The sequence below is a fragment of the Plectropomus leopardus genome, chromosome 13, assembly GCF_026936395.1.
Source record: "Plectropomus leopardus strain MGB_pleo_1.0 chromosome 13, ASM2693639v1, whole genome shotgun sequence".
Classification (NCBI taxonomy): domain Eukaryota; kingdom Metazoa; phylum Chordata; class Actinopteri; order Perciformes; family Serranidae; genus Plectropomus; species Plectropomus leopardus.
In genome coordinates, this window is record NC_142188.1 from 15466486 (window position 1) to 15492215 (window position 25730).

The 25730-nt window shown below is 40.6% G+C and overlaps 1 protein-coding gene across 1 annotated transcript in view; it reads left to right on the forward strand.

Moving 5' to 3' along the window:
- Positions 1-25730, forward strand: part of lrmda (leucine rich melanocyte differentiation associated) — a 245390-nt gene that overhangs the window by 167763 nt on the left and 51897 nt on the right. The window contains exons 4-5 of the mRNA XM_088086693.1: positions 1027-1168; positions 6316-6442. Of these exons, the coding sequence (XP_087942819.1) occupies positions 1027-1168; positions 6316-6442 (269 nt within the window). The remainder of the gene's footprint in view (positions 1-1026; positions 1169-6315; positions 6443-25730) is intronic.

Consider the following 25730-nt stretch of genomic DNA (forward strand, 5'->3'; position numbering starts at 1 on the left):
TGTGATGTATTTGGTGTTTGTTAATGTCAGTGATTTTAAATCATAAAGAATCAAATCAGAACTTTTTTTCCCATTATTCATTTTGCTTCATTACACATCTTCACCTCGCTGAAATAAAAATAAATCAGTCATTTAATTTGTCACTCAACGCACTGGAACATGCTCACATTTTGGCTCATTGATTATAACAGCCCCTGTGTGTTCTATTTGCCAACCAAAGTAAACATGGTAAAAAGCAGAGCGCCGCACAGCCACCCTAAATTCAAGACATAGACACATTGCGAGGCTGTTTATGATCAGTCAAAAATGTGTGAACTTCCCCTCTAAGCTTCAGAACAGGTTTAGCAATGTGTCCTGTTTTCCTCTGGTTATGCAGATCCTACCGGGTAACGATGCTCACTCTCTCTCTCTCGCATACACACACACTTCCAGAGTCAACATTAAAACTGGGGCTCCTTGAAGTGTGCGTCTGGGGCTGTGTGCTGAGTTTGGTTGTGAAGTGGTCGGCACATGCTAATAGGCCAATTATGTACATCCTGTCGTGGCACAGTGCCATTTTAAAGCTCGAGCACTGCATTAGTGCAGTTGTATTTTGACACTTTGGGGCTCAATTTTCCAAGTGAATGTATTAGTGATGAATGTGCCTGCTTTAGGGGCTGTTTGTTTTTTCCACGTTTCGCAAAAGTTTTTCCACAGCGCGGCTCTGGGAAGCACGGACTGTTTGAACCACAGGGCATCCATCATTTTGTCACTGTTCTGCACCCGGCCACCTAGGAAATGAAAGAGATCGAGAGAAAAGGGGAGAGAGAGCAGCAGCCAAATTGTGTCACTACTATATGCCAAAGCCTGCACCTTAAATTGCCCCTCTGTCTGCCCGGTCTCACAAAGCCAGTGACTAGCCCCTTTGAGCACCTCGGCAAATTTGACAGTGACGTGTTTTAGTGCAGACAGGCCCGGGAGGGGCTTTGCGGGTAGTAAATGCTAATGTAATTAACAGCGCTAGGTCCTTGACATCCGCCCTTTGACACCTGACTGATATCGAGGCCCTGCTGGAACACTTGGCTGATGTGACCCCGTCACTGGAGTACCTAAGCCTGCTGGGAAATGAGGCCTGCCCCAACCAGCTGGTCAGCCCGGATAAGGATGAGGACGACTACCAGAGATACAGGTCAGTTACTACATGTGATGATGTCACAGAAAAATAAGAAAACGATATTTCATTGCATTTTTATTTCTTTCGCTCATGTTAATGCACAACAGCTAGAATTAGATTAAAAACTCCAATACACATTACATGGCTAAAAGGAAAGGGGAGACGAAAAGAATCGTATTTTACCTCCTTCTTTCTCAAAATATATATAAACCAAAGAATGGTCAGTTAGTTGCTTAACAAACAATACTTACAATAAATTTCAAAAGAAAAAAATAAGATTTATAAATACATAGAGAGGGATCAATAGCCATACCAATAAGTTACCTTTAACACAGGGACAGATTCTACCTGACAGTTTTATATAATCTAATTTTTTTTATCCTTTATAAATTCTCTTAAACTGAAAAATACTATGATAACACTTTATATCATTCTGTAGAGAATTCCAGAGTTTGATACCAACCACTGAAGTACACATCTGCTTTACTGCAGTTCCTTCAATGTTGGTAGTTATCTGAAATAAAAACAAATATGTTTTGTACGTTTTCTAGTGATATTCTGCTTTTTGTCCTATACATGAATAGTTTCTGTAAGTCAACTAAGTCTTAAAGTTTGAATAGTTCTGCTGTAATGAAAAGTCTGCTAGTATGTTCTTTAGGGTCCATGTCATGAATACTTTCTGCTTTTTTCTGTAATATGAACAATGGCTTCATGATACTCATGTATGTGTTGCCCCACACTTCTGCATTATAATATAAATATGGCAAAATAAGGGAACAGTACAGGATTCTCATGGTCTTGTAATCTAACACATACCTTGAACAGAAAACAAAACAACAATATTCTTAGACACCTTTGACTTAACATGTGCTATGTGACATTTTCACGATAGACAGTAAAAAAAAAAACATCCTGTTTTTGATTGGTGAAAACCATAAACTTAATTTTGTACACATTTAAGAATACTTCTACTTCTTCTCGTTAAACCATCTTTTAAGTTTGACAGTTTCATTTGTACTGCTTTCTGCTACCATGTTTAATCATGATGTTTATCATCTCTTGAACTAATAAATATTGTGTCATCTGCAAACAACACAAACTGCAATATATTTGACTTTCCACATGTGCTATTAATTATTAATTATTACAAAATTAAAAGTGTAGGCCCCAAAACTGAGCCCTGTGGGACTCCAGCAAATTGTTTCTCTGTTATCTAAATAGCTGCTAAAACAATTTATAACAGGTTAAGCAGCTATTTTACTATTTTACTCTCTTTCTCGCTCTCGCTCTGTGCGTGTGTTTGTGTGTGTCTGTGTGTGTGCATGTCTGTGTACGTGTGTTTATATTTTCAGTCAGACAGTTTTGATACTAAGCTATTCAGAGTGATAGCTTTTTGTAAGTAATGGATTTGGAGATGTTCCCTTTTTTAACATCCAGCCCCCCCACCCCCTGCATTTCACAAGCAGACTGTGGATTCAACCACATCACTCTAAAAGCTTTGTCAACTGGCCCCTCTACACTCCAGTTTGCAAAATGGATTTCATGTGTGACTAGTCACCACCACAAATGAGTGTTTACTACCCTGCCTTACCAGAGCAGATGATGCATTAAACATCAAGCTAGGCCTCAAGCCATGCAATATGACCACCATTTGTCAGGGTCCTTTACATGAAATGCGATAAAAGGCGAAAAGCATACTCTCTTTTGTCTGTTTTAGCCCTAAGTGCTTGTTTCTGACTCTGCGTTGCCTATTAATCATTTACCACCCATGCCTTTCTTGAATAATCTTTCTTCTCTCTTTTTGTCTCCCCCCGTCTCTCTCACTTTCCCTCCCCTTCTCCCCCTTTTTCCCCTCTCCTCACATGCTTATCTTGCTGGTGAGGAAAGCTGTTCTGTTTTGACTGACAACGTCTAGGGTCCTGTAATGTAATATTCATAATGTGTCACATAGTAAAACATCAGTTTGAGCGTGATGCAGATTTCATGTCTGACAAGGTTAGGCTTTATGCAGGTCGTGACAGCACTGGCCTTGGGCAATAAATACCCAGCCCAATGCCTCGGGAGCTCTTGGTCTCTCAAGTGAAATACCCCAGTGCGTTGCATTGGTGCCCCAATTAGTCCAATGACAAAGAAACATAGTATTCATTCACATAGTATTGTGTAGTCTGTGAGGAGGTTAAATGTTGTCCTGTTCTTTGCTGATCATGCATGCACTCGGTGGCCGTTTGTAGTACTACAATAACACAAGTTCAGGGCTGTAATATTATATGTTCGCAATGGTTACTGATTATGCTGCACTGTTACAGGACGCTGTCTCCTCAGAAAAATGTCCAAGTGAGAAACCCGGAAATATTGTGACAATAGATGTAACATGACCGCTTTCTTTTCTGTCAGTTTTTATGATGTTTAAACATTAACATTTTTTGGTGACATTTTAACCCCTTATCTCGAGGACAGTTATCAGTTTGTACGATCTCCTTTTGTGTTAGATCAAAGAGTTTGTGCCTGAGGTGCCTTAAACACCAGCTGTAGTTTGTGTTCACTCAACCTTTTTTCTAAGTGCAGCTGCACGATAACTATCCAGAATGTATGTGTGTGTGTATATATATATATATATATATATATATATATATATATATATTACAATTTTAAGTATAACGATTGTTGAAAACATGTTATTTTATGGGTCTGCTAGTTTCTTAAAATTGGGAAGTAATTCCAGTTAACTGTTACTATAACCACCAAAATAACCAACTTAAAGTCACTGAAGAGCAGGTCAGCAGAACAAAAATGTAAAATTAGTCCTGCTGTGTAGCACAATTCAACAAATATAAAGAATTGAATGGAATTCAATATACTTTACTTTGTAACTTTATAAAACAAAATAAATAAATAAAATGAACAAACAGAAATATATAACAGACATATATAATATAGATAACAGATTTTTAATAAATTAACATTTCATCTGAAAAGGAGTAGGAAGAAGCAAATGCTTGTGTAGTCTAACTCCAGCTCTGTTCTAATTCGCAACAATGTTTGTGGCTAATAAATTGATATTTCCTTTTGTATAAATGTATTTCTGTGAATTTTTTCCTGTCATTATGACTTCTCTCACTGACATTAGTGTGGACATCGACAGTCACTTTTAAACTCTACCTAACTATAACACTTAATTACAGCACTTGGTTTTCCAAGATCTTCTGTATCTAAGGCTTTCTGCACCGTTATTGCAGCAGCTAGAATGACATAAATGGAATGTAGCGACACCTTCTACCATGAAAAATTACCAATAAAAGTTTTTAAACCAAAATCTTCACAAATGAAAATATTGTAGGAAGAATCAGGGACAACAACAATATCGGCAACCAAGATTACATGTATCCCTGGCATGGAGCTATATGTAGCACTGTACTTGCAGCTGAGGGAATTACTAACAGAGTATGGTGGCACTTTCTACTGTGAAAATCACTAATATAAGATTTAAAGCAAAATCTTCACAGCCAGACATATTCCAGCAGAAATATGATCTAAAAATGAGGAGAAATTAACATCAGCAGCTAAGATTAAACGAGTATTTAGAACATTAAGAAGCCTTAGGTTTTTGCTCACAGTGATTACTTTTACTAATGATTGAAAATCTATAGCCACATTTAAAATAAACAACAGACATTGTAATAATAATAATATTGATAATAATAAAATTCCTACTGTTTTCCTTATTTCCTATAATAATAGGAAATAAGGAAAACAGTAGTAGGTACCCTTTAATTAAAACTTAAATTAATTGTTACATACATTATGTGTATTGTCTTAAAAGAAAATCGTATTTTAAAAAACGAAAAACAATTTTTTAAGGAAAGTATAGCATCTAGTTCCTTTTTTAGAGTTTAGTCTACAAGAATCACCTTCAGCAAAAATCATATTGTTGGCATTACATATTTGGTATTGCTAAATAAAGTACATGAGTCTGTTTTTTTTCCCCCCCGTCATCCCTCCACCACCCCTGTGTGCTCTCTTATCCTCCCTCTTTGGTTGGGTTGAATCATTAATATCCCGACTGGCTGACAGAGCCTTGTCATCTGCTCTGACCCTGTGATGGTAGGTTACCTATGGAGAATAACCTCCCTGCATGTCTCCCAAGGGCATCTTCACATTTCATCATGGAAATGCCCTGAACAAAGTCCTTTTACAGGGACGGAGACACAGGATGGGATTGGGGCCTCTTGTAGCGGAGTGCTAGGACTCTCATCAGAAAAGAAGCTCTTATTAGGGGTCAGGAGGAGGTCATTTTACCCTATAATAATGTACCTATAAGAAGTCGTTCAGGGCCATGTGATACATGTAGTGTATGTAGTATTTTAATATAAATTTGTTGTTTTTTTTTTTGTGGATACGGACTTCCTGTTTTATGTTTCTTTCAGATTATATCAGATGTTTTCCCCCTTAAATTTGCACATAGATATTTTATGTTCCGTGTCAGTCTAAATGTGATCCCTGCATCCCCTCCTTATAATCCTCAGGTGTTGAAAACTTGACACGGGCTTTGCCATCTCCCCTCATCGCCATCGCCATCATCAATTTGTCACGGCTCTTTGCGCACAGGTCTTGTCTGTGCCCATATCCCCCCGTCCTTTCTCACCCTCCACTTAGGTGCTGCATGCATGTCCTTTTTGGCTACCAGCTCAGCCCTGACATACTGGTTCCTCTATCCCTGCCTGCCTGTGAAAGGATCTGTTGTCATCTATGTATTCCAACCATTATCTTTTGACGTTTCTCTCCCTCCCAATGAAAGACAGAGTGTGTCTGAAAGCTTAGAGAGATATCTGTGATGCTGCCAGAATGACAGCTCTGGCAGACGGGTTGTATCTCCTTTCGTGCTATTTATATGTCGTACTTATTCTTATCAGCTTTGAAGGTTATTACATACAAGAAAATATCACCATTAAATCTGCACCACCATTAAATCTCAGTAAACACGGCTTTCTTTTCAAGTTTTGTTGACGCGTGCATTTACATATTAGAATGTGTGTCAGTTTGATTAGTGTATCACGGTTTACACACTTCCTTAGATTCTCTGTTTGTCAAGAGGAGGCCTTCAAGGAGACCTTTAAAGGCAGCGGTGCGGCACAGTTTTAAGTTGAATTGTTGTTGTCTCACAGGTACTTTGTTCTGCACAAGATGCCCCAGCTGAAGTTTTTGGACAGCAGGAAAGTAACCAGAAAAGAAGTGATGGAGGCGCAAGCAAGAGGAGCATTCATGAAAGTAGTCAAACCAAAGTCGGAAGCTGTAAGTTAAGCTCTGTTTTTTTTTTGAAAACACTGTTTTAAATACTAGTCCCTCTGAAGTCTTGAGTGGATTTGTCACATTCATCCCTTTCTTCTCTTTTCTATTCTTTCCCCTTTATCCTCCCTTTCTTCCTGTGCATGCTTGACTGTCAGTCTCCCTTTACACAGGTCCTAGTACTGTGGCCCTTTGTAAAGAGTCTCTCTTTACTATCACTTAAAGTGTATGTGTGTGTGTGTGTTGTGTGTGTGTAAATGTGTGTGACCACGGCCTGACCTGATTCCGTATGCATGAGCCCAGATCAAAGACGACGGGCGGCTGTCCGGTCGCGGTTGTGTTGCCAAGTGTGACATGGCTGGCGATTGGAGTGACAGCTCACGTACACGCCGCTCACAATCGCTTAATTATCCCGAGTCCATGCACTTATTCCTCCCTCTCTTGTTTTGGGCCACACAGACTAATTAGAGTTCGGGAGGTTCATAGATATACCCACTTCACCCCCCGTGTCTTCCACCCCTTTGATAATGCAGTATAAATGAACGGCTTTCGCCTAGATTTGATTTCATGTAATTGTAAGATCATGAAATATTTACCATTTGGATCATCTAAGCTTTGTCGTTTCAAGGTCCCTGGGGCTCTGACAGTGAGCCTGGGAGGTAAAAATGGATCCAGAGTAGCAGGAGCAAAGGCATCCAGCGACAAATCAGAAGCATGTGAGTCGATGTTGGGTTTAAAAGTGCACAGGCAAAAGCAAAATATTTATTGTTACAGACAATCAGCTAAGATAGTGTACTCTTTTAGTGTCAGTTCATGCTATGCTTTGTTCTTGATTCTTCATGCAAGTGGCAAGCGGGGAAGCAAAACACTGAAATAATTTAACCTCAGTCTGGCATGTTTGGTAGATGGAGAAAAGTGGAATGAAAACACTGTTCATCCACTTTATATAAAAAGAAACTAAGGACCTCTACAATGCTTTTTGGCAGGGTAAAGTCACTTTATAAGATTTTATTTACATAGCTTGTCAGTGGAAAAGAAATGTTTGCCTTTGTCGCCACAGCCTCAGATGAAAGGAGAGATAATCACTGATTCTAGCTGACATGATGTGTGTGTTTTTCTGTCTTTGTGTCTTTGAACCTGCTGTATATGATTATTTATTCCCTATGCAAAGTAAAAGGTTACAGCTTTGATGAAAACGCATCTACCTCCCATTGCACACAGTATTTTGTGCGCCTCAACATACTTTTGCTGTCCTATCCACAGTTCCTTATTAGCAGACTGAGTCAACACAATGAAGAGATTTTTTTCTTTCCTATTTTGCCAGGACTTATCCTGTGTCTGGGCCCTGGGATGTCACAGCGGCATTTCCATAGCATTTGTTTTGAGCTAGATGAGACGTGATGCGTCAACTATCACGGACTTGATGAGCCGTGAGTACCTCCCGGCTCTAATTGTCCACATCATCAGAGTGATTGTAAGCTGACCAATAGTGCGGGCCACCAATTAATGCAACGTCTGCAACAGAACAGGAAAAAGCCAGGAGAGATGATGGCATAATTAGATATTTGTGTTTGCTTTTATGTCTGGTACAGCAGGGTGTTGCTCATAACAGAGGCTCATGGTACAGTGTCTGCCATTTGCTTCATTACAAAGGATGGTAATTAGCTGTCTCGCTGACGCTCGCACTACCATTTGAGTCTCAATTAGCGCAAGTATTGGAGGGAAAAAATACAGGACCACAGATGTGATTTAAAATGTTTATTTATAAAAGTGTTTCACTCTGTGTACAGTTATTTTTCCTTTTAAGGGATTGTTCAGATTTTTTGGGGTTATATGGGGTACTTATCCATAGTAAGTGTATAACAAACAGTAGATGTCAGCTGGCACATCACCAGTTTGGAGAAGCAGACTGGAATCCAACATGGAAGCTGAGCAATGCATTGCTGCGGGTGGGGGTCAGCAACAAAATGTGTTTTAGCCACCTAAAAAAAATCAATATCAGTTAAAGTGTAAAGTGTATTTTCACCTATTTACTGTTCTGACAGGGATGCTGTTTGGGGCTTTAGTTCCCTGTCTATGCTTTTGTCAAAGCCACCAGACTCAATTGACAAAAACAGTAATTTTAGCTCGCTGAACACAAGAGCTGCTTTTCTACCGCTGCTTCAGTTACTTAGTCAGTTTGTATTATTTTGTGATTTTGGGAACCTAACCCTTTAAAAAGCCAAAGTCACACAATAATACAAACTAACTGAGTAATTGGAGTAACAGTAGAACAGCAGCTCCCGTGTTCAGGGATGTTAAATCACAGCTTTGCTCAATGGAGTTTGGCTTTGAAGAGAGCGATAAAACAACTTTGTTTTCCTTAAAAATCACTGTCTGACAGTAAGGTGAATCAGTGGAAATACTCCTAATATAGCATACATTTAAATGAATATTGGCTTTTTTTTTGGTTTTTTTTTAAGGTAGGACTCTTTTAGGAGGCTTAAACACTTTTCATTGCTGACCCCCATCCACAACAGTACATTGCTTAGCATCTATGTCAGACTCTAACCTGCTTTTCCAAACTGGGGGCATGCCAACCACCATTTGCTGTCTGTAATACAATGACTTTGGATACAACCCGACTCCAAAAAATCTTAGCTATCCCTTTAAGACCTTATATGACAAATCTCCTTCCTGCTGTTTACAGTAGATAAATTGAAACCATAGAAACAGCAGCAGGGTTACGGTGATACATGCCCGCTTATGACAGCATTAATCTGAAGAAAGAGCCCCTGCTCTATCAGATCATTCCCACTGCATGATGTGCGTATTGGAATAGTTAATGGACTCACTCTGAAAGAGACAGTGCTGAACTTTTGAGACCCTCTGTTGAGTCATGTCGGAGCGGATTGTGACCACAGATTTAACTCCTTTTCAATCATGCCATTATGGCATGGCACTGAGCGTTGCCACATGGTTCTGATAAAGCATTTATGGTCTTTAGCACAGTCTGAACACCATAGCTTTTTCATAGATTTCCAGTGTTTTCCATGTCGACTTAATCACAACCAGACAGTCAATGACCAGTTGTTAACAGGAAAAGGCACACGTACAAAAATCTGCGATGAGATTTGTGAGTGCAGAATAAACAAAAGTTGTAGAAAACTGTATATTTTCATGTCACTGAGTCAAACCTTCACTCCAAAGACAAACAATGTGACAAAGAGGAATTGTGCCCAAATAGAATAGCTGCTCACACACTGAGGATAATTTTGTCACTCCTTTAATTGTTATTGTGTGCCTTCATGCACCAGTGGGCATGACACCATAAGTGGGTGACAATGAGCTGTCTCTGACTTGTCTGTATGTTTTGGTGTTTGCTTCAAACTCCGAAGGGGGTGATTTTCTCTTTTGGGTTTTTTGGTTATATTGCATTTCTGAGTGGAAAGGACAAGTAGTTGGACAGAAACAGGCAGAGGCAAAATGACAAAGACATGAGAGACAGGAAAAAAAAAATATAAATACCTGAAGTAAACAAAAAAAACGCAGTGGGGACGATTGAAGTGTTTTCCCAAAACCACAACACTAAGCAGAGTCAGAGTGGAAAAGCCTTGAGCTGTATTTTGGGAAATTGGGCGTGTTGGAATGCTATAATGTGATAATTCTCTTTGAGGATTTAGAGGTCATGGAATGAAATGGCGTTAAACCACGTAGAGCCATTTGGACTGTGTTGGGCTGCTTTCGGAAAATACATGTGGTGCTTTTTGGCCCGGTTCCTCCACCTCCCTCCACTCTTCCACGGAGCCCACATTATGCTGTCGAACCCTTGGGTTAAACTGGCCATGTCTATCAAAACACTATGACAGCAAATTCTGTTTTCAGATCCCAAGCACTGCTAAAAAAAAAAGTGCGTAGCAAATTTAACTAGTAGAATAACATTTACTCCCTGCCACATGTTTAAGAGTGTTTCACAGTGAATGAAGTAAGTCCATGGTCCCCCTCACTAAGCACAGCTTGGTAGCTACGTCAGCGGGTATAAATGTTCCTCGGATGTCACTTAGATTTTGCCTGGACGAAGTATTTGACTTGATTTTCTTGCATGAACACAAGTTTTTTTTTTCTCCCCCCACATCCTTCTGCGTATAATGTAAAGCAGACTGCATTGCAGGGTGGCTTGAGCCAGCTCCCGGGTCCCATGAGTCTCAGCACACAGGGTAACGGTTCTTCAAGGGAATTGACAGTGACAGAGCCAGGAAAGTCCTCAAGTGGATCTTTTCAGTTCTGTTTTTTCTTCCCCAGACACTAACCTGTTTTACTCCGCAGCAGACAGCAGTTCATTTTAAGTTTGCACTGAAGGGAACGGCCCAAATCTAAGATAGACTGCATGGTTTCAGACCCATGATTGTGCATTATGTGATGCATGATTGTGGCTTTTTTTATTTGCAAAGCAACCCTGGAAAAAAAGGAGGCATTTTTTTGCTATAGGTTGGTTGTTTTGCTTCTTTTTCAAGTCTCAAATGTGCCCTGTAAAGTATGTTGCCACGTTCATCTCTGCTCGAGAGTTATGAGTTCCCCGAAGCTCTCAAACATAACAAACAGCATGCAATATAGTGCTTTGTGAATGTGCCTTCAGTGGGTTTGCTGAATCATTTTACTGAACAAATGTGTCCTCAGAGAAAACTCAAAGAATATGGTTCTCAACAGGGGAAGGCTATATAACCCAACAGATTGCTGTGGAAGCAAGTTTATTGCCACTCTTCGCTCTCTGCTAGATTCTGTATTTGCAGCAGCTATTATACATACAGAAGCCTGATTTGTCACCTTTCTTTCAAGACACATTCCTGTATCAATATGTATACAGTAGGTCGGATAAGGACAGCACTGCGGATTGAGGAGGCGTTGTGGGCAAACTGTAACCTCACCGAGTGTCTGTCTGTTTTGTGTTCAGACAAATAAGCTCACTGATATTGCTTTCAGATTCTCCCATCTTACATAATGTGTTATTATCTGTTAATCGCATCACTTCAGACACTGCTGTTCTCCATCTTTTAATGACAACATATCCTAAATGTTAAAACAGCTGATTATAATTGTTTGGACGTGTTTAGCTTGTATGATAGAAGAAAAAACAGCATGTTTGTGTCACTTATTCCAAGGAGGAACATGTTCATTCTCTCAGGGATTTATGTGTGAGTATCTGTGAGTGGTTTAAGCCTGCATGTGTGTTTCTCTGCAACTGGTTCAAAGTCTGTCCAGCATTTGGGGCAGTCAACAGGCTTAGTTCTGAGCACTCTGGCAGCTTGAACCAAGAGGTCGCGCCGGGGTTATAAGCCGGGAAAACAACAGCAATTAGAGGGAGTGACTCAAACTGTCCACATAAATCATCCAGGCCCTGCATATCATAAACACACTGTAAAACTTTAAAGCACAATTAATTGTAAGTAATAGCCCCAAGATTGATTTATTGCCTCTTTCAAAGCCTGGAGACACGGGGTGCATGACCTGAGTGTCACGTCACTCTCACGAGCAAAAAAATGATAGATGTATTACTCATTTTTGGCTCAACTCAGAGCATAAAAACAAACATGTGTTTTTGTAAGGGCTTTTATGAGACGCTGAAGTGGCCGCGTTGCATTAACTGATTTTCCTCTCTTTCTGCTGGCATGCAGTACAGAGGAGGAACGCCTCTGTGGTGAAGCATTTGTTGTCTCGACGTCTCTTGTGTTTAGCGGTGGAGTTTGAGGCCTGTCAGAAAACAGGCCAAGGCTGGCCAGCAATAATGAGATGTCTCCCTCTCCCATTTTGATATAAAGTTTTCATAAACTCTGACAAATCATGCGATCGTTCACGTAACTTTTCTCTTTTTTTGTGTATAATGCAAGTCTTTGTTAAGTTTTTATTAGCCTAATAACATTAAGTGCCTGGGATTGGCAAGCTACAAAGCTTTTGCTTTTTACACATACTGTTCCAACTAGATCCTTTATAAGCCTTTGGGAAGGGCCAAGTTTTTATTTGCAATTTTCAAAGTTCCTTTTAGACACAGAAAATGACAGGGAAATAACACACTTCCACCTTCCTGTATCATTGAACACATCTATTTTTTTTTTTTTTTTTTTTAGACATATGTAAAGCAAATTCTGCACACGCAGCCCTAGATCTCACAGTCATTATTTTCCTCTGTAAAACTTGAGCCTTCTTTCAATGCATGCCAAGGGGTTGCAAAACTCCCTGTACATGCACTGTGGCAACAATATCATAGCCGCTGAGGTTTCTCTTCAATTACACTTCTTATCAAATGATGCTTTTAGCTATTACATAGTGCAGCGTCCCAGTGTGTTGGCCTATCAGTCCAATCAGAGCTAATCCTCCCTGTTGGTCTCTTTGGTGACAGGAGGATGCTGCTAGCCTAATGAGAGACAGCTGGCTTAGTGTTTTCTGCGCTCCAGAAAAAAATAACTTTCTTTCTTACCCCCCTACCCCACCGGGTGTTTCCACGGAAATCTGCCAAACTTTAAATCTCTCAGAGAGATCAGTTATTTCTTCGCCTGTCTCTTTTAGTTGATGTTGACAGTGCGCATTAATCACTATTTCAGCACTTGCATTTATGGTTTGCTTTGAAGTTGATTGTCATGTGCAGCCTCTCGAGGCAACTTCGCTTTAATTCACATTCAGATTTCTATCAGATAATTCAAGTAAAGTTGGTGTTGTTTATGACATGCAGATGTTGATATGCTATTAAGGAAGTTAATGAATGTTAGAGCTTAAAATCTGTGCTAGATGAGGTGGATGCAGTCTATGCAAAAGTGTCACTTTCTAGTAAAAGTTTCACTTAAATAATGTGAAACTAAAGGTTTTTCTCTTTAACCCTTTAAAAGTTGATTTCTTTTAAATACATGGGGAGAAGGCAACAAGCAACTTAAGAAGACATGGTCCAAAAGTTAGCAAGAAATGAGTGAAGAGGTTGCAAGAATAAATAAATAGATATCAACACCATATAAACAAGAAAATTACTTTTTTAAAATGCAGAGAATATTTTATATATATATATATATATATATATATATATATATATATATATATATATATATATATATATATATATATATATATTCTTCTCTTTTGTGGACATTTTCCCTTTTTTAAAATCATTTTCTAATCATCCTCCCCACTTTTTTAAAAATGCATTTTTAGGTAATTTTTTCTTGTCACCTTTTACTAATTTCTTGCAATTTGTGGGATATTTCTTGCCAAGTTGGTCTTTGCCTTTCTTCTTCATGTTTTTGGAAATAATCAAACCAATAGACTCCATATTTCCATTACACAAGTTGCGTCTGTCCCTCAGTACAGTCTTAATGGCGAGTCTTCTTTCTGCAGCGACTTTCATGAGCATGTGACGGCGCTGGAGCTGAAAGTCCCTCCACTGAAGTTTGTGCTTACACAGACCTTCTTTGTGGTTTTTAGAGCTTGTCAGACATGTCAAGCGCAGGCTAGAAAAAGTATATTGTTTCCAGCCACTTGGATTCCTTTCCCCCTGACATCTGCCACTCTGCCGAGATGATAAATTCTTGCCTCATTAAGCGTGGGTGTGGGATTACAGGCTGACAACACATTAATCACTGGGCTGGGTGGCAGCAGCCCCGCACCAGCTACAGGCATTGTTAACCAAACTTTTCTAATGTGTCACTCTCCTCCCTGACAGCCCATAATCAATCATCCTGATTGGCAGGGCTGATAGATTACACTATTTATACTTTGTGTAATGAAAGCTAGCGTTTCCACCTACTGTCATTGTGGGGACGATGATAGGCCACACCGTCCGGCTGAATGGGAACACATACAAAAAGAGGCAGAGAGGGAAAAAAGAAAGGGTAGGCAGACCTTGGAGCTGCATTGTGAACTTTAAAACAGACACTGTTGAGCTCCATGCTGGTGTGGGGGGAGTCTGCATTGTTCCTCCTGCACAGTATAGCTTAAAGGCAGTCTTCACACCATTACTGAGCTATTGTCATCTTTGTCGCTATCAGTGGCAGGCCGTGCTCTCGCAGGTAAAACTATGCTTTGTCTGCGGTGGGATTCAGTTTCCCCGTGACCCCGTTGGTGAGGTGAGGTTTTGTTGTCAAAGCCTCTTTTTCTGACAGAAAGTGAATGATTTACACATGTATAACAACAAAATGACAGGACACCTTATATTGTGTGTGTGTACATGTCAACGTACAGAGGTCGACAGGATAATGGATAATGGCTTTCCCTGTTTAAGGGCTTTAGAACTACATCGCTTTACAACCCCCCTAGCAGTAATTTCTTTCTTGCATGGGAACTTGTGGATGAAATGACACACTGCTGGTAGCCTTCAAACATAATAAGGTTATGTTTCTTTTTTGTTCATTTTCAGCCGTACGTCTTTGTGTGGAATTAGAGATGTCCTCGGCACACCGAGAGAGGATATTGAATATGAGCTCTTAGTTGAGAGGCTGCCAAGCATTCGCGGAGAGAAAAGAGGGAGGAAAAAAACAGTCCATCATGTTTTTGACAGGCAGTAAATCTGAGACTTTTCTTATGAGACAGCACGCTGTCAGGAAATTAGTTAACTAGACCATATTATGGAGAGCCAGGTAATTTACCCTCAGAGATGCAATCGCAAATAACTAGCAGGAGGCCGCATCCCTGACCTGACATTGCTTTGTGTATAATGCAAAATCTAGTGACATGCTCAATGGGTTCTGTCAGCTGCAGGATTGAATTCTCTGCCTACTGCGTCTCAGTTTGGAGCACGCTGGTCAATTATTTCTGAGGCTGTCAGTGCGTAGGGAGACACTGTTATTTAGTATGTGTTAACTCGGCATCATTAAGACACTCACCTGACAGAGAATAGCACACCTGAATGTTATTTATTTTGATTCCCCCGACAGGGGTAACCTTCAAACGCGTTGACCTCTCCCTATTTTGCGTTTTGTGAAATCCCACTCGGTCCATTAGAAATGGGAGCTGTCGAGACGGTGGGGAATCAAATGACCGAGAGTCGTCTAATCTAACACGGTAATGCGTGCGAGAAGCTTCCATTTGTTTGGACAGATTGCTCTGATCACACAGTGGCAGTTCGGTGTCTATACACGCTTGCAGAGTAGACACTGCTGTCCACACAATATCTTTAAAGCACATACAGACGTGTCATATTATCATAGATCCATGTTTTTGCCCGCAAGCGCAGTATTGAACACTCTGAAATGGATGTGGCGGTTTTATGTTGTGTGTTCCTTTTAAGTAAACAGAATCACTAGCTATGCAATATTTCATCTTTGTGTAAACAGTTAGACCCGTGTCACATGACAGGGAGCTCAACAATGAGGTCGCAACAACATGATTATAACTTTTGACTTAAATCTCAATGATTTTAGGGCCAGTTGACTGAGAAAAAAATGTTTTAAAATTTGAACTGTGTGGGAAAATGAGTCTACAATGTATCCTCCAACGCTACCACTAACCAGTCCTGTTGATGAATGGGAAACCTGATCAAGTAAAGCCTCAGCATCACCTCTGTACAGCAGGATGACATGATTAGGAGGTGACAGCTTCTGTAACAACATCTCTGCATTTATCTTTTCCTGCTCTCTCTATCTTTCACCCTCTGTGTCTCTCTCTCCTTCTCTCTCTCTGTCTCTTCCCTCTCAACAAGTCAGACTACTCTATAATTAATGTCCCTGAGGGCTATCCGCAGGTCAAGCAAGGGGATGCTGTTGAGACAGGTAGTCTTGACACCTCCAGGTTTGTAGCTTATGCATGCGGGTGGGTAGATGGCTGGGGAGGGGGTGAGAGAGGCCGATGATGAGGGTGAGAGCATGTTTAGGTTGGAGGCTACGACTGCAGGAATACTGTAGGTTGAAAGAAGATGGGCCTCGCTGTGCAACCTTTCCACCCGAGAGACAAAAAGGATGGTTTTTCACAGGATTAACCAGTCAAATCTGGTGCATTAAGGGCTTAGCCTGTCAGGAGCTTCACATTTGAGTGACAGAGGGAACGTACAGTTTCAATATTATCAGGGTCACACAAATTTAGCCTAAAGAAACACTTATGTGATGAGATAAATAGTTCAGGGATGGTTGATAGTGAGTATGCATTGGTTTTCAAGAGGCAAACAAATACATTTTTTATTGGCCCAAATGTTCAACTAGTGAAACGTTTGCATCTCACTCATGTGAGTTCAGTCTCACGCTCTGTGTTGTTCTGCCTCTCACGCTGCTTTCTGAAAGACTCTTTAGCCTTCCCGCCTCTATCTAAGTTTGAAGTGTGCCTTCACACCATGCACTTCTTATATGCAACTTTCCAAAATCCACAACCCCCCCCCAGCAATCTGAATAGCCACTCATCCTTGTGTTTTCCACTGCTGGAAAGGCGTTTTTCCCTCTCTTATTTTCCCTCTTCTCAAGTTTTGAATAGAGGGAGAAAAAAGGATGAGAGAAGCAGGGTGATGAACAGGGGGATGGGAGAATTGGACAGCGATAAAGAGGAAATTAAGTTGAGATGGAGGAGGACGAAGGAGGGGGGGGCGTTCTTGTTTAGTAGTGGAAATATGTGAAAGAGTGAGGGCAGTCCAGAGTGCACTAAAGGTTGTTGCTGGGGCAGAGGGGTCAAGTGACACTCAGACAGCATTCTTGTGTCATTCATGGGAGTGTTGAAGAGGGCTGTGAAGGATTGGCATGCAGCTACGGGGCACAGATGGGCAGTGAAGTGGGTCAAGATCCTTAATGCCACAATGTTTCAGTGTCACCAGTCTGTGAAGAATGTATCATCTCTGTTGGGTTTTTGTTGTAGCAATAAGAGCAAAGTGAAGGTGCGAGCTCCCATCTTCTGATTAAAGTACAGCATCCTTTACATGCTAACACAAAAAGTATTAAGCTCATCATTTTTTTATCAGCCTGGCATTTTTTTTAAACTTTTAGTGTCAAATTATTTGCATCCTTCATTACTTATCAAAGGCGTTATAACCTCTGACAGTTTCATTCGGTTTCTATTTGCAGCCGGTGTTCAGTTGCAAGCTGACAGATTCGCAATGCCTCTTCCCAGAATAGGTCTGACTTCTATGCACTGTACCATACTTAAGAAATTGAATCAGAGCCAATGAGCTGTAAAGGTCTGTAATAAGATATCCTGTGAGATGTACTGTAAGTCATGATTAGCAACACATATTTTATTTCAAGGATAACTTCTCCAGGCAGTGCAGCACAAAGGTTTGTCATTTCATCAAGTCTGATTAAGTGAATACAGGAAGTATGCTGTGCTGCGGCTGGAAAACAAAGCCATTCGGCCACACAATGGATCTCTATTTCTCTTTATTACTGTTTGTCTGTCCCTGCTCTCTTTTACCTCATGGTGATAAACTCCCAGAGATGTCCACAGTCAGACTGACAGCGTTGACCTTGTAGTGCACAGCCCATTTTGTCCTGTTATGTAAACTCTATCTTTTATTTTGTTAAGACCTTTAGCGCAGACATTTAATATGATATGATAATAGGTATCCCCTGGGATCACCTGATATGCTGTTTGCATGCAGCAGGCAGATGGGTCGGGTACAACGGGCATCACTTCCCAGCGTTTTGCCTGCCAACTGGCAACGTCCGTCAATAGACGTGTTCGGGGTAATCTGAGAGGCGGGCCGAGCTGGGGCGGCTCTGACTTTCATCACACCTGTGCTAAAAGCACGGTGAGGAGTCCGTCCTATCCCTCTCTCTGTAAGGGAGACGGAGGTGGATCAGATGGGCTCACATCCTGTCAGACTCATCAGATTTCACGACGACTGAGTGCTTTTGTCAGCTGAATTCCAGACATCTTCGCTCTGTCTCTCTAGAAGGGTTTTCAAAGATAATGTGTCTCAGGACTACTCAAAACAATAGTATCATTGATACTGTGATGGCTCTAACTAATGCTAATGGCACGAGTACATAATTCATGATCAAAATATGAAGTCTAGCCTACAATCCAAACCAAATCAGCAGGCCAGAAAGACAACATTTCTGATGGTCCTTTCATGACAACACCCTCAGCTCATCCTCTCATCTCCTCCAGCTTCTCTCTCAGTGCCCTCTGTCATGCATGTCATTCTTCCCCGACACCTGTCTGCCCTTCCCTCTTGTCTCACTGTCCCGTCTCCTTCTCGGTGGGGTGGAACTGTTTGTTTTTGGAGGTTTGTTTATGGGGGGAAGGAATACCCCGCAGTTCCAGGCCGCCTCGAGTCTTTCAGCTCATCACACAGAACATGACAGCTCTCCTTCTCTTTGGTGCTGAGATGAGCTGTTTCTCCTGTCCCCATGGGGAGTCAAAATTTTCTGCTTCGCTCTCTCCTTCTTGAACTTCACTTCAAGACAGTGGATCGATAACTGTGTGCGCAAGCAGACGCTACCTGCTTTGGGCCGTGTACACAAACATTGTGTAATTTTGCACCGATGTGGTTCGAGGTTTTCATACAACCTCAGTCTGAGAGAAATGAATGTTTCATTGAATGCAGTTATTTCTAAGTATCTTTTTCTGCACATAAACTGCCCTTGAATGGAAATTCGGTATTAACTTTAACAGGCTCTTTTAGAAGCATCATATGGGTGCTGGAGGCAAAAATGTACAAACTGCAGTAAAAGCAAACCCGCAGTACAAAATCCCAAATACTTGTGTATTTTATTTGCAGTGGTGTTTTCATTAACACTGTATAATGCCCATGTAATCTGCACTGTTTGGACACTACAGCTTGTAATTATTGCAATGAAATTAGGCCTCAATTCTAGTAAACATAAGCGGTGAAAAGACCATGATTGGCCTATAAATGGGAATGATGTGAAATCAGACACTGACAACTTGTAGCTTGTAATTATGCTGTTTTGCTGACACACAGTGTAATTATGTTGCTTACTTTAGCAATGATGTGTTAAACACTCAAGTGTTGCCATTTATAATGTCTGTGGATTAAAAAGGAATTCAGCACCCTGAAAATGGAGAGTGTTTCAGTGTATTTTTGTGTTTCATGGCTGCCCAACCAAAGATCCAGACCATGTTTCACATGCATACAGGGGAAACTGAGGTTCATGGAAAATTGTTAATACCAATAATCATTCTGGGTGGTCTACCACTGGTCTTCTAAGGCCTCCAGAACTCCACCCAGTGTGCCAGCTCCCTTTTTGCAGCCTATTTCAGTCCGTCACGCTTCTCCTTCTTTCTAGCATTTAGGTTTCTCTTTGGAATATATCAGCACATCAGATAACCTCAAGGTATAACAGTAAAAACCTTGAGTTCACACACACACACACACACACACACATACTGGAGAGTTGTTTTTGTCTGGCTGGTTGTGCAAGTCGTGTGTATTTCTTTTCTTTCTGTCTCTCTTACAGCATGGAGTTAAGACTGAATCAGCTGTTCACACAACCTTCTCACACACACAATACTCAGACATGTACAAAAGCCCAATTGCACAGTAGCAAACACAAATTTTTGCACACAAAAACACTCACACACCTAAAGAGGGGGCTGTGCCTCCGGGGGCCACGTCAGTTACCTGCTGACACACAGGCTAGTGATTGATGAGACGCCGGGGGCGCTGGAGTAGACTTTGTCAGCTGCTCATAATTTATACATCTTATCTCCATCAGAAGAAAAGACAGAGTGCCGCGTTGTGTATATGGAGATGAAAACACTGGGCTTGTTTAGGCAGCGGTGACAGGGTAGCTGCTAGCTGTTAGCCGCGGCGCAGAGTGATAACTCAGATTGCTATCTGTTAGCTTTCTCACCAGGTCCCTCTGTGGCCAGAGCCTTCACTCTTTGCCTGTGACGAATCCTCTGTCTGTCAGTCATTCTCACTCACTTTCATTGCCTCGCTCTCTCTCATGTTTCCCTCTCTCTTTGTGTCTCCTTTTCTCTCCTCTGTCTCCCTCTCCTGTGTCTCTATTCCTCCACTCTGTGACCCTCTCTCTCTCTCTCTCTCTCTGTCTCTCCGTCTTTCTCATCTCTGTCTATCTCCTGTCACATTCTCAGGCCAGACAGGCCCAAGCCTCTGCTGAAAGCCGCTGGCTCTTCCTCAGTCCACTCGCAGGGCGAAGGTCAGGACAGAGGCAAGGCTTGAGTTACTGAATAATTAGCTCTGTCATCGTCATGTTGAAATCAATGATCAGATGTGCGAGGGTGGGCAGTAGATTTATGTGCAGTAAAGACAAGATTGCTTTTAAATTCATATTCTCTTGGATCAGCTGTGTTTTCTGTATTTAAATTTTTTTAGATGCCTTGTACTAGCATTTATACCTCTGAAATCTGAGAAAACTGGTTTTAGGTCTTTCAGAAACACAATTTGGCAAGAAACATCCTTCAAACTGCAAAAATAGAAAAGAAAAAAGAAACAAAGTTTTTTAATTGAAAAATAAATAAAAGGAGACAAGGAAGTTATCTGAGAATTAGCTGGGGAGGATTATTAAATACATATATATTTTTTTAAAACTAGGGATAAAACTATAAAAAAAAAACTATATTTAGAATTCTCTTAATTATATATTTAAAATTATGTTACAGAAAAGGACAACAATGTAGGGTATTTATATATTTTTAGCACTTTCTTGAGGTTATTTTCTTGTTTTTTGTTGTTCTTGCTTTTTATTTGTTTTTATTTTATTTTTAAGTCATTTTTAAGTTATTTTTATTTTTTAAGCCTGACTGGTCGGCTGTCCCTGTTACACAGACTTCAATACAGCGATGTTGCTACCTCTGTGGCTCAATTGCGATAAAACTCTGTCCTCTCATTCTGTAATTGTACATTTACACAGAACTGTGGGGCGGCAGAACGGTGCGGGATTTACTCCTTGAACAGTCAGTGTAAAGGGGGTTTATGATTCAGAGTCAAGTCAAGATTGTTTGCACACAGCTCTCAAGATGAAGGTGGCTAAGCCGGCAGCTAGCAGCTAACAGTCCTAACAGCGCAAAAAGTTGTGACAGAGCTAATGGTGTTAACATGGAGATAACCGGCGGGTGGGTGCTATACTTTTTCGACAATGCCGTTGGTGCTATTAGTTGTAACCTCACATAACTGCCATATGAGCGCAGTGCAGAGTGGCAGAAATTAGCTAGCCATTGGCATAGCCTACACATTCAGGGATTCATATGCACTAACATGCACACACAGTCAGACCATCAGATTACGACTCACACAGAGCTGGCATGAATTGCTGCTCTGTCCAGGATGCCAATACAACGGTCTTTACATAGCAAATAGTGTTTTGATGCTATATTAATGTTTTGAATGTCTGGTAGGGCTACATGAACTTTAACTGATTAGAGGGTCAGTGTTTCAGAAGAACAGAAGGGGAGCACATCGTCCTTCTGATAAAACAAATGCAGTGTCTTGTTGATTTAGTACTTTTGGTTGTAGCTATTGTGATTTTTATTTTTATTTCACTGTAGTTCAGGCCAAGAAACAAAGAACTGTACGACTGATTCTGCACAGAGCTTGTCAGTGGTAAATGAATCTGACTTCTGTTGCCCTGTACACTCAGTGTTTGATATCGCCTTCCTGAATGTGAAAAGAAAGTTTATCAACCCACAGAACTTCACCTTACTCTCCTCCAATTGTCTTTTTAGCTCGCTTTGTTCTCTCAAATTGCGTTCAGATGTTTTTAAGAGTGTCAGTTAACTACTGCATCAGCAAAACAACTTTGATTCCATAACCCCTTCCCACTATTGATCTTGCCTCGTAGATAAAAGAGTGCTCTCTCTGAAATCATGCATTTTTCATTGTGGTATCAATGGCAGCCTTTGCATTTGGCATCCCACTTAGCTTAAAGCTATACTCACAAATGCTGTCTGTTTTGCTCTATTGATTCAGAGGGTTTGCATCTTGTATATTTGAGATATCAGTCCCTTGGTATCATTTTACTTTGCCTTTGATCAGCCTGATTGCTGTAAACAGCCACAAAGAATCAAGCAAATTATTATAATTAATGTTTTTTTGGTGGAGATTAGCATTGTGCTTTTCATTAAATATTCAAGTTGAAACATTTCAGCATAATTAAATAAGTTTGAGTGGTAATTTAAATCTCCTTGAATGCTCATACTGCAGCCACGTCATCTTTTTGGGTAATTATTTGTACATGAAATGCTTTTTTCAATATCACACACACAAACACACATACACGCACACATGCACTCACACACAGAGTGAATGCACTGAATCTTTTCCTTGAGAATATTTCTATACTGTTATTTTGAAAATGTCCGTACCATATTCTTTCCAGACACCCACCTTGAAGGAAAAATTGGGAATAGAAGTCCAATATTACCTTTCTCACCAAATAGTAGTTGGCATTGTGTTGCTGATGCTTGTCAGGTGTTAAACAACACTTTGGACCAAGGACAGACAAATGAGAGAGTCCTCCTCTCTAATAGAATCTAAAAAGATGAAAAATATAGTGCAGGAGGCAGGAAGGACTAGTCAAAGAGGTGACCATCAGCATCTCAGCAGCGAGGCTTGGCAGCCTCCAGCCTGCCATGGTGTAATTGGAGAGAAAACATATATGGGAGCAAATAACCCCCTGTCAGGGGCATTAAAAGGAGATGTTGTGACGACTGAGAGCCCTGCCAGCTGAGCACAGCAAAGTGGAGAGGAAGAATAAGGCCCATCAAATGGAAACTGCTTGGAGCAACCGCACATCCAAATATTCAAGATAATTGTTGACCGGTAGCGGAATAGAGCATCCATGTTTGTTTGTGGAACTTTCCCTCAACAGAAAAACAGATATTTGTCACTATTGTCACTGTTGTTATGCATTTGCTGTCATCCTTTGATTGATTCGACGTGTCTGCCTTGATGAGTATAATTTGAAAATGGTAAAGGGTAGCATTAACAGTAGAAGTGCTCAGCCGTTATGACTGTGGAGTGACATAAAGGCAGGTGATGGAAACAGGGAGGGAAATATGACTCACTGTCAAAACTCAGAACTGAGATGTAGAATGGAAATAAGCAGCCACAATTTAATCATTTAAACACACAGATGGAGAAGTACCATTATCAACCATTTGAGTAACTATACAATTAATTCCAATTATTTATAAAACAACAAAAAAGTTGACCAAAGTGTTGTAGAATCCAAAAAAAGAGCACAAACTATAAAACCAACACAGATGATAGAAAAATAAAACAACTAACAATAAAAAATACAAAACAATATAAACAATGCAGTAGTAACACAAAGACCAGCACACGGTTTTAATATATAAAATCTACACTCATCAAACAGTTAAAAAACAGAAAACAAAATGGTGTTTTAAGACAGGCATTAAAAACAGGCAGTGTAGGGGCCAGCCTAACATGTGTTGGCAACTTATTGCAGAGTTTGGGGGCTATATCTAAAAAAGCACTGATAACATTGCCAAAGTTTTCCAGTAATATAACATGCTTTTAGTCTAAACAGTGTCTTATTTTACCACAACTAATGTGTGCAGTTTTTTGGCTTTTATAGGATGCTAAAACAAGTAGCCCCCTCCCTGGACCTCTGTGTGGATCTGATGACTCTGTATTGAGGCCCCCGTGGTGCCATTTAAATCCTCAGTAGCCATACTTTGTTTGGCAACTAATGTATCTCCTCTAAACAAATTAGATTTTGGCTTGGCACACAGATTTCAGCTTCTCAAATTATTAAATTACCGAAGTTGTGCTTTTTTTTTTTCACTTTTCTCCCACGTTGACTTCACAACCATCACAAAAGAATTTCCCCAGTCTCTCCCGAACTTCCCCTGAAACCTGTCTGACCCTGCCATTCAACTGAGGGTGTCAAAATGTTAATGAGGATCTCCCCCAAAAGCGCTTAAAGGTTAAATAAAGTCTTCATAAGCTGTCGGTCGAAATTCAATTATTTATTTACTTGGCATGTTTCCACTTTCCCTGCCACTCTGCCTCAATTCTTGTTTCTATCCAGGGACAGGGCTTGTCTTGTTGTGTTTTGTTTAATTTTTTTTGTGTGCAGGCAGCTGTGCAGGCAGCCTTTGTCTGCGCGCGAGATTGCTGCTTTAGCTCAGTGGCCCCTCTCATTAATCATCCGGTCAGACTATTTATAATGCGGCAGCCAAGCCGCCACCTCGGTTGCCATTGGCTTTTGTCACTGTGGCACTCTGTTTTGTGGCAGGAGGAAGCCTAATTATTAACTGTTAAGATGACAGCCAGCGCTGTTCCGTCAACGCGGCTGTCTGACAGTCAGACTGAGGTGATAGCCCACTGAGCAGCCGTGGACCAACAGCAAACTGTAAAGCTCAATGTAATTTTCTTGATCCTGAAAGTATATTATGACACTTTGAATTGAAGAGGTTGACGCATCCTACCTTTGTCCTATTTATAATCTTTTTTTTTTTCGTTTAATGGTAACTTACTGTAAGAAAATGATCTGAAGAAAAAAAACATGAAATTGTGTCATGAAAGTATGTCTTTAATATGTATGAACTTGCTTCTCTTTCAAGTATGTGTCTCAAAACAGCCATCTAATGTTGACAGTAAACATACACACTTGTTTAATCAGGTAATTATTTTTCTGATTAGATTTTGAGGAAAATCGTTGGCGTCATTATCTGGCAGAATTTCTTGAGTTACATCAACATTTCATTGACAGTGCTCTCTAATTTTGTATGAAATGATTCTGGCAGACGCTGCCAGTCATCAAGTCTCGTTTCTTATTATTAATCAGTTATGTTCATGCTGGATACAGATATCAAACTAGCATGAATAATTAAATCACTCCCTGCTCTGCCATGCAATTCCATATCTTGCAAATCCAGGGAAGCTTGAGATGGCGCTGGACTTGAAGTGTCAAAAGGATATAATATGTATCTTTTTGTGGTGAGGAGGAAAAAAAAGAATTAGTGAAAGCCTCCTGGAGAATGACAGTCTTTGTTATTTGTCTTCTGACTCCTTAGCAGACAGCTTTCAGGAAGAAAGAGAACTCACTGTGCACCACCGAGAGAAGAAAATATGTGAGTCAGACTTTCCCCTCCTCCCTCCTTTCCCCAAAGCTTGAGATCCCCCTTCCAAAAATGAAAAGGATCAAGTTGCTGTCACTGTCACCGAACAAACATAAACTTTTCTGGCACCTAATAAATAGGCAGTGTGGCATTGTTCTCAAAGCCAGACAGGTGTGTCTGCCTCAGTGATGATGGATTCCATTATTCTGTATGGAAAGCCTGTTGGCTTTCTTGTCATATGTTGTCACACATCTCTCTCCGGAGAGAGAAAGGTTTGAAAGATGGCCAAAAGTAATTACACAGACGCTTCCCTGATGCTGTTGCCATGTGTTTTCTCCTGCTC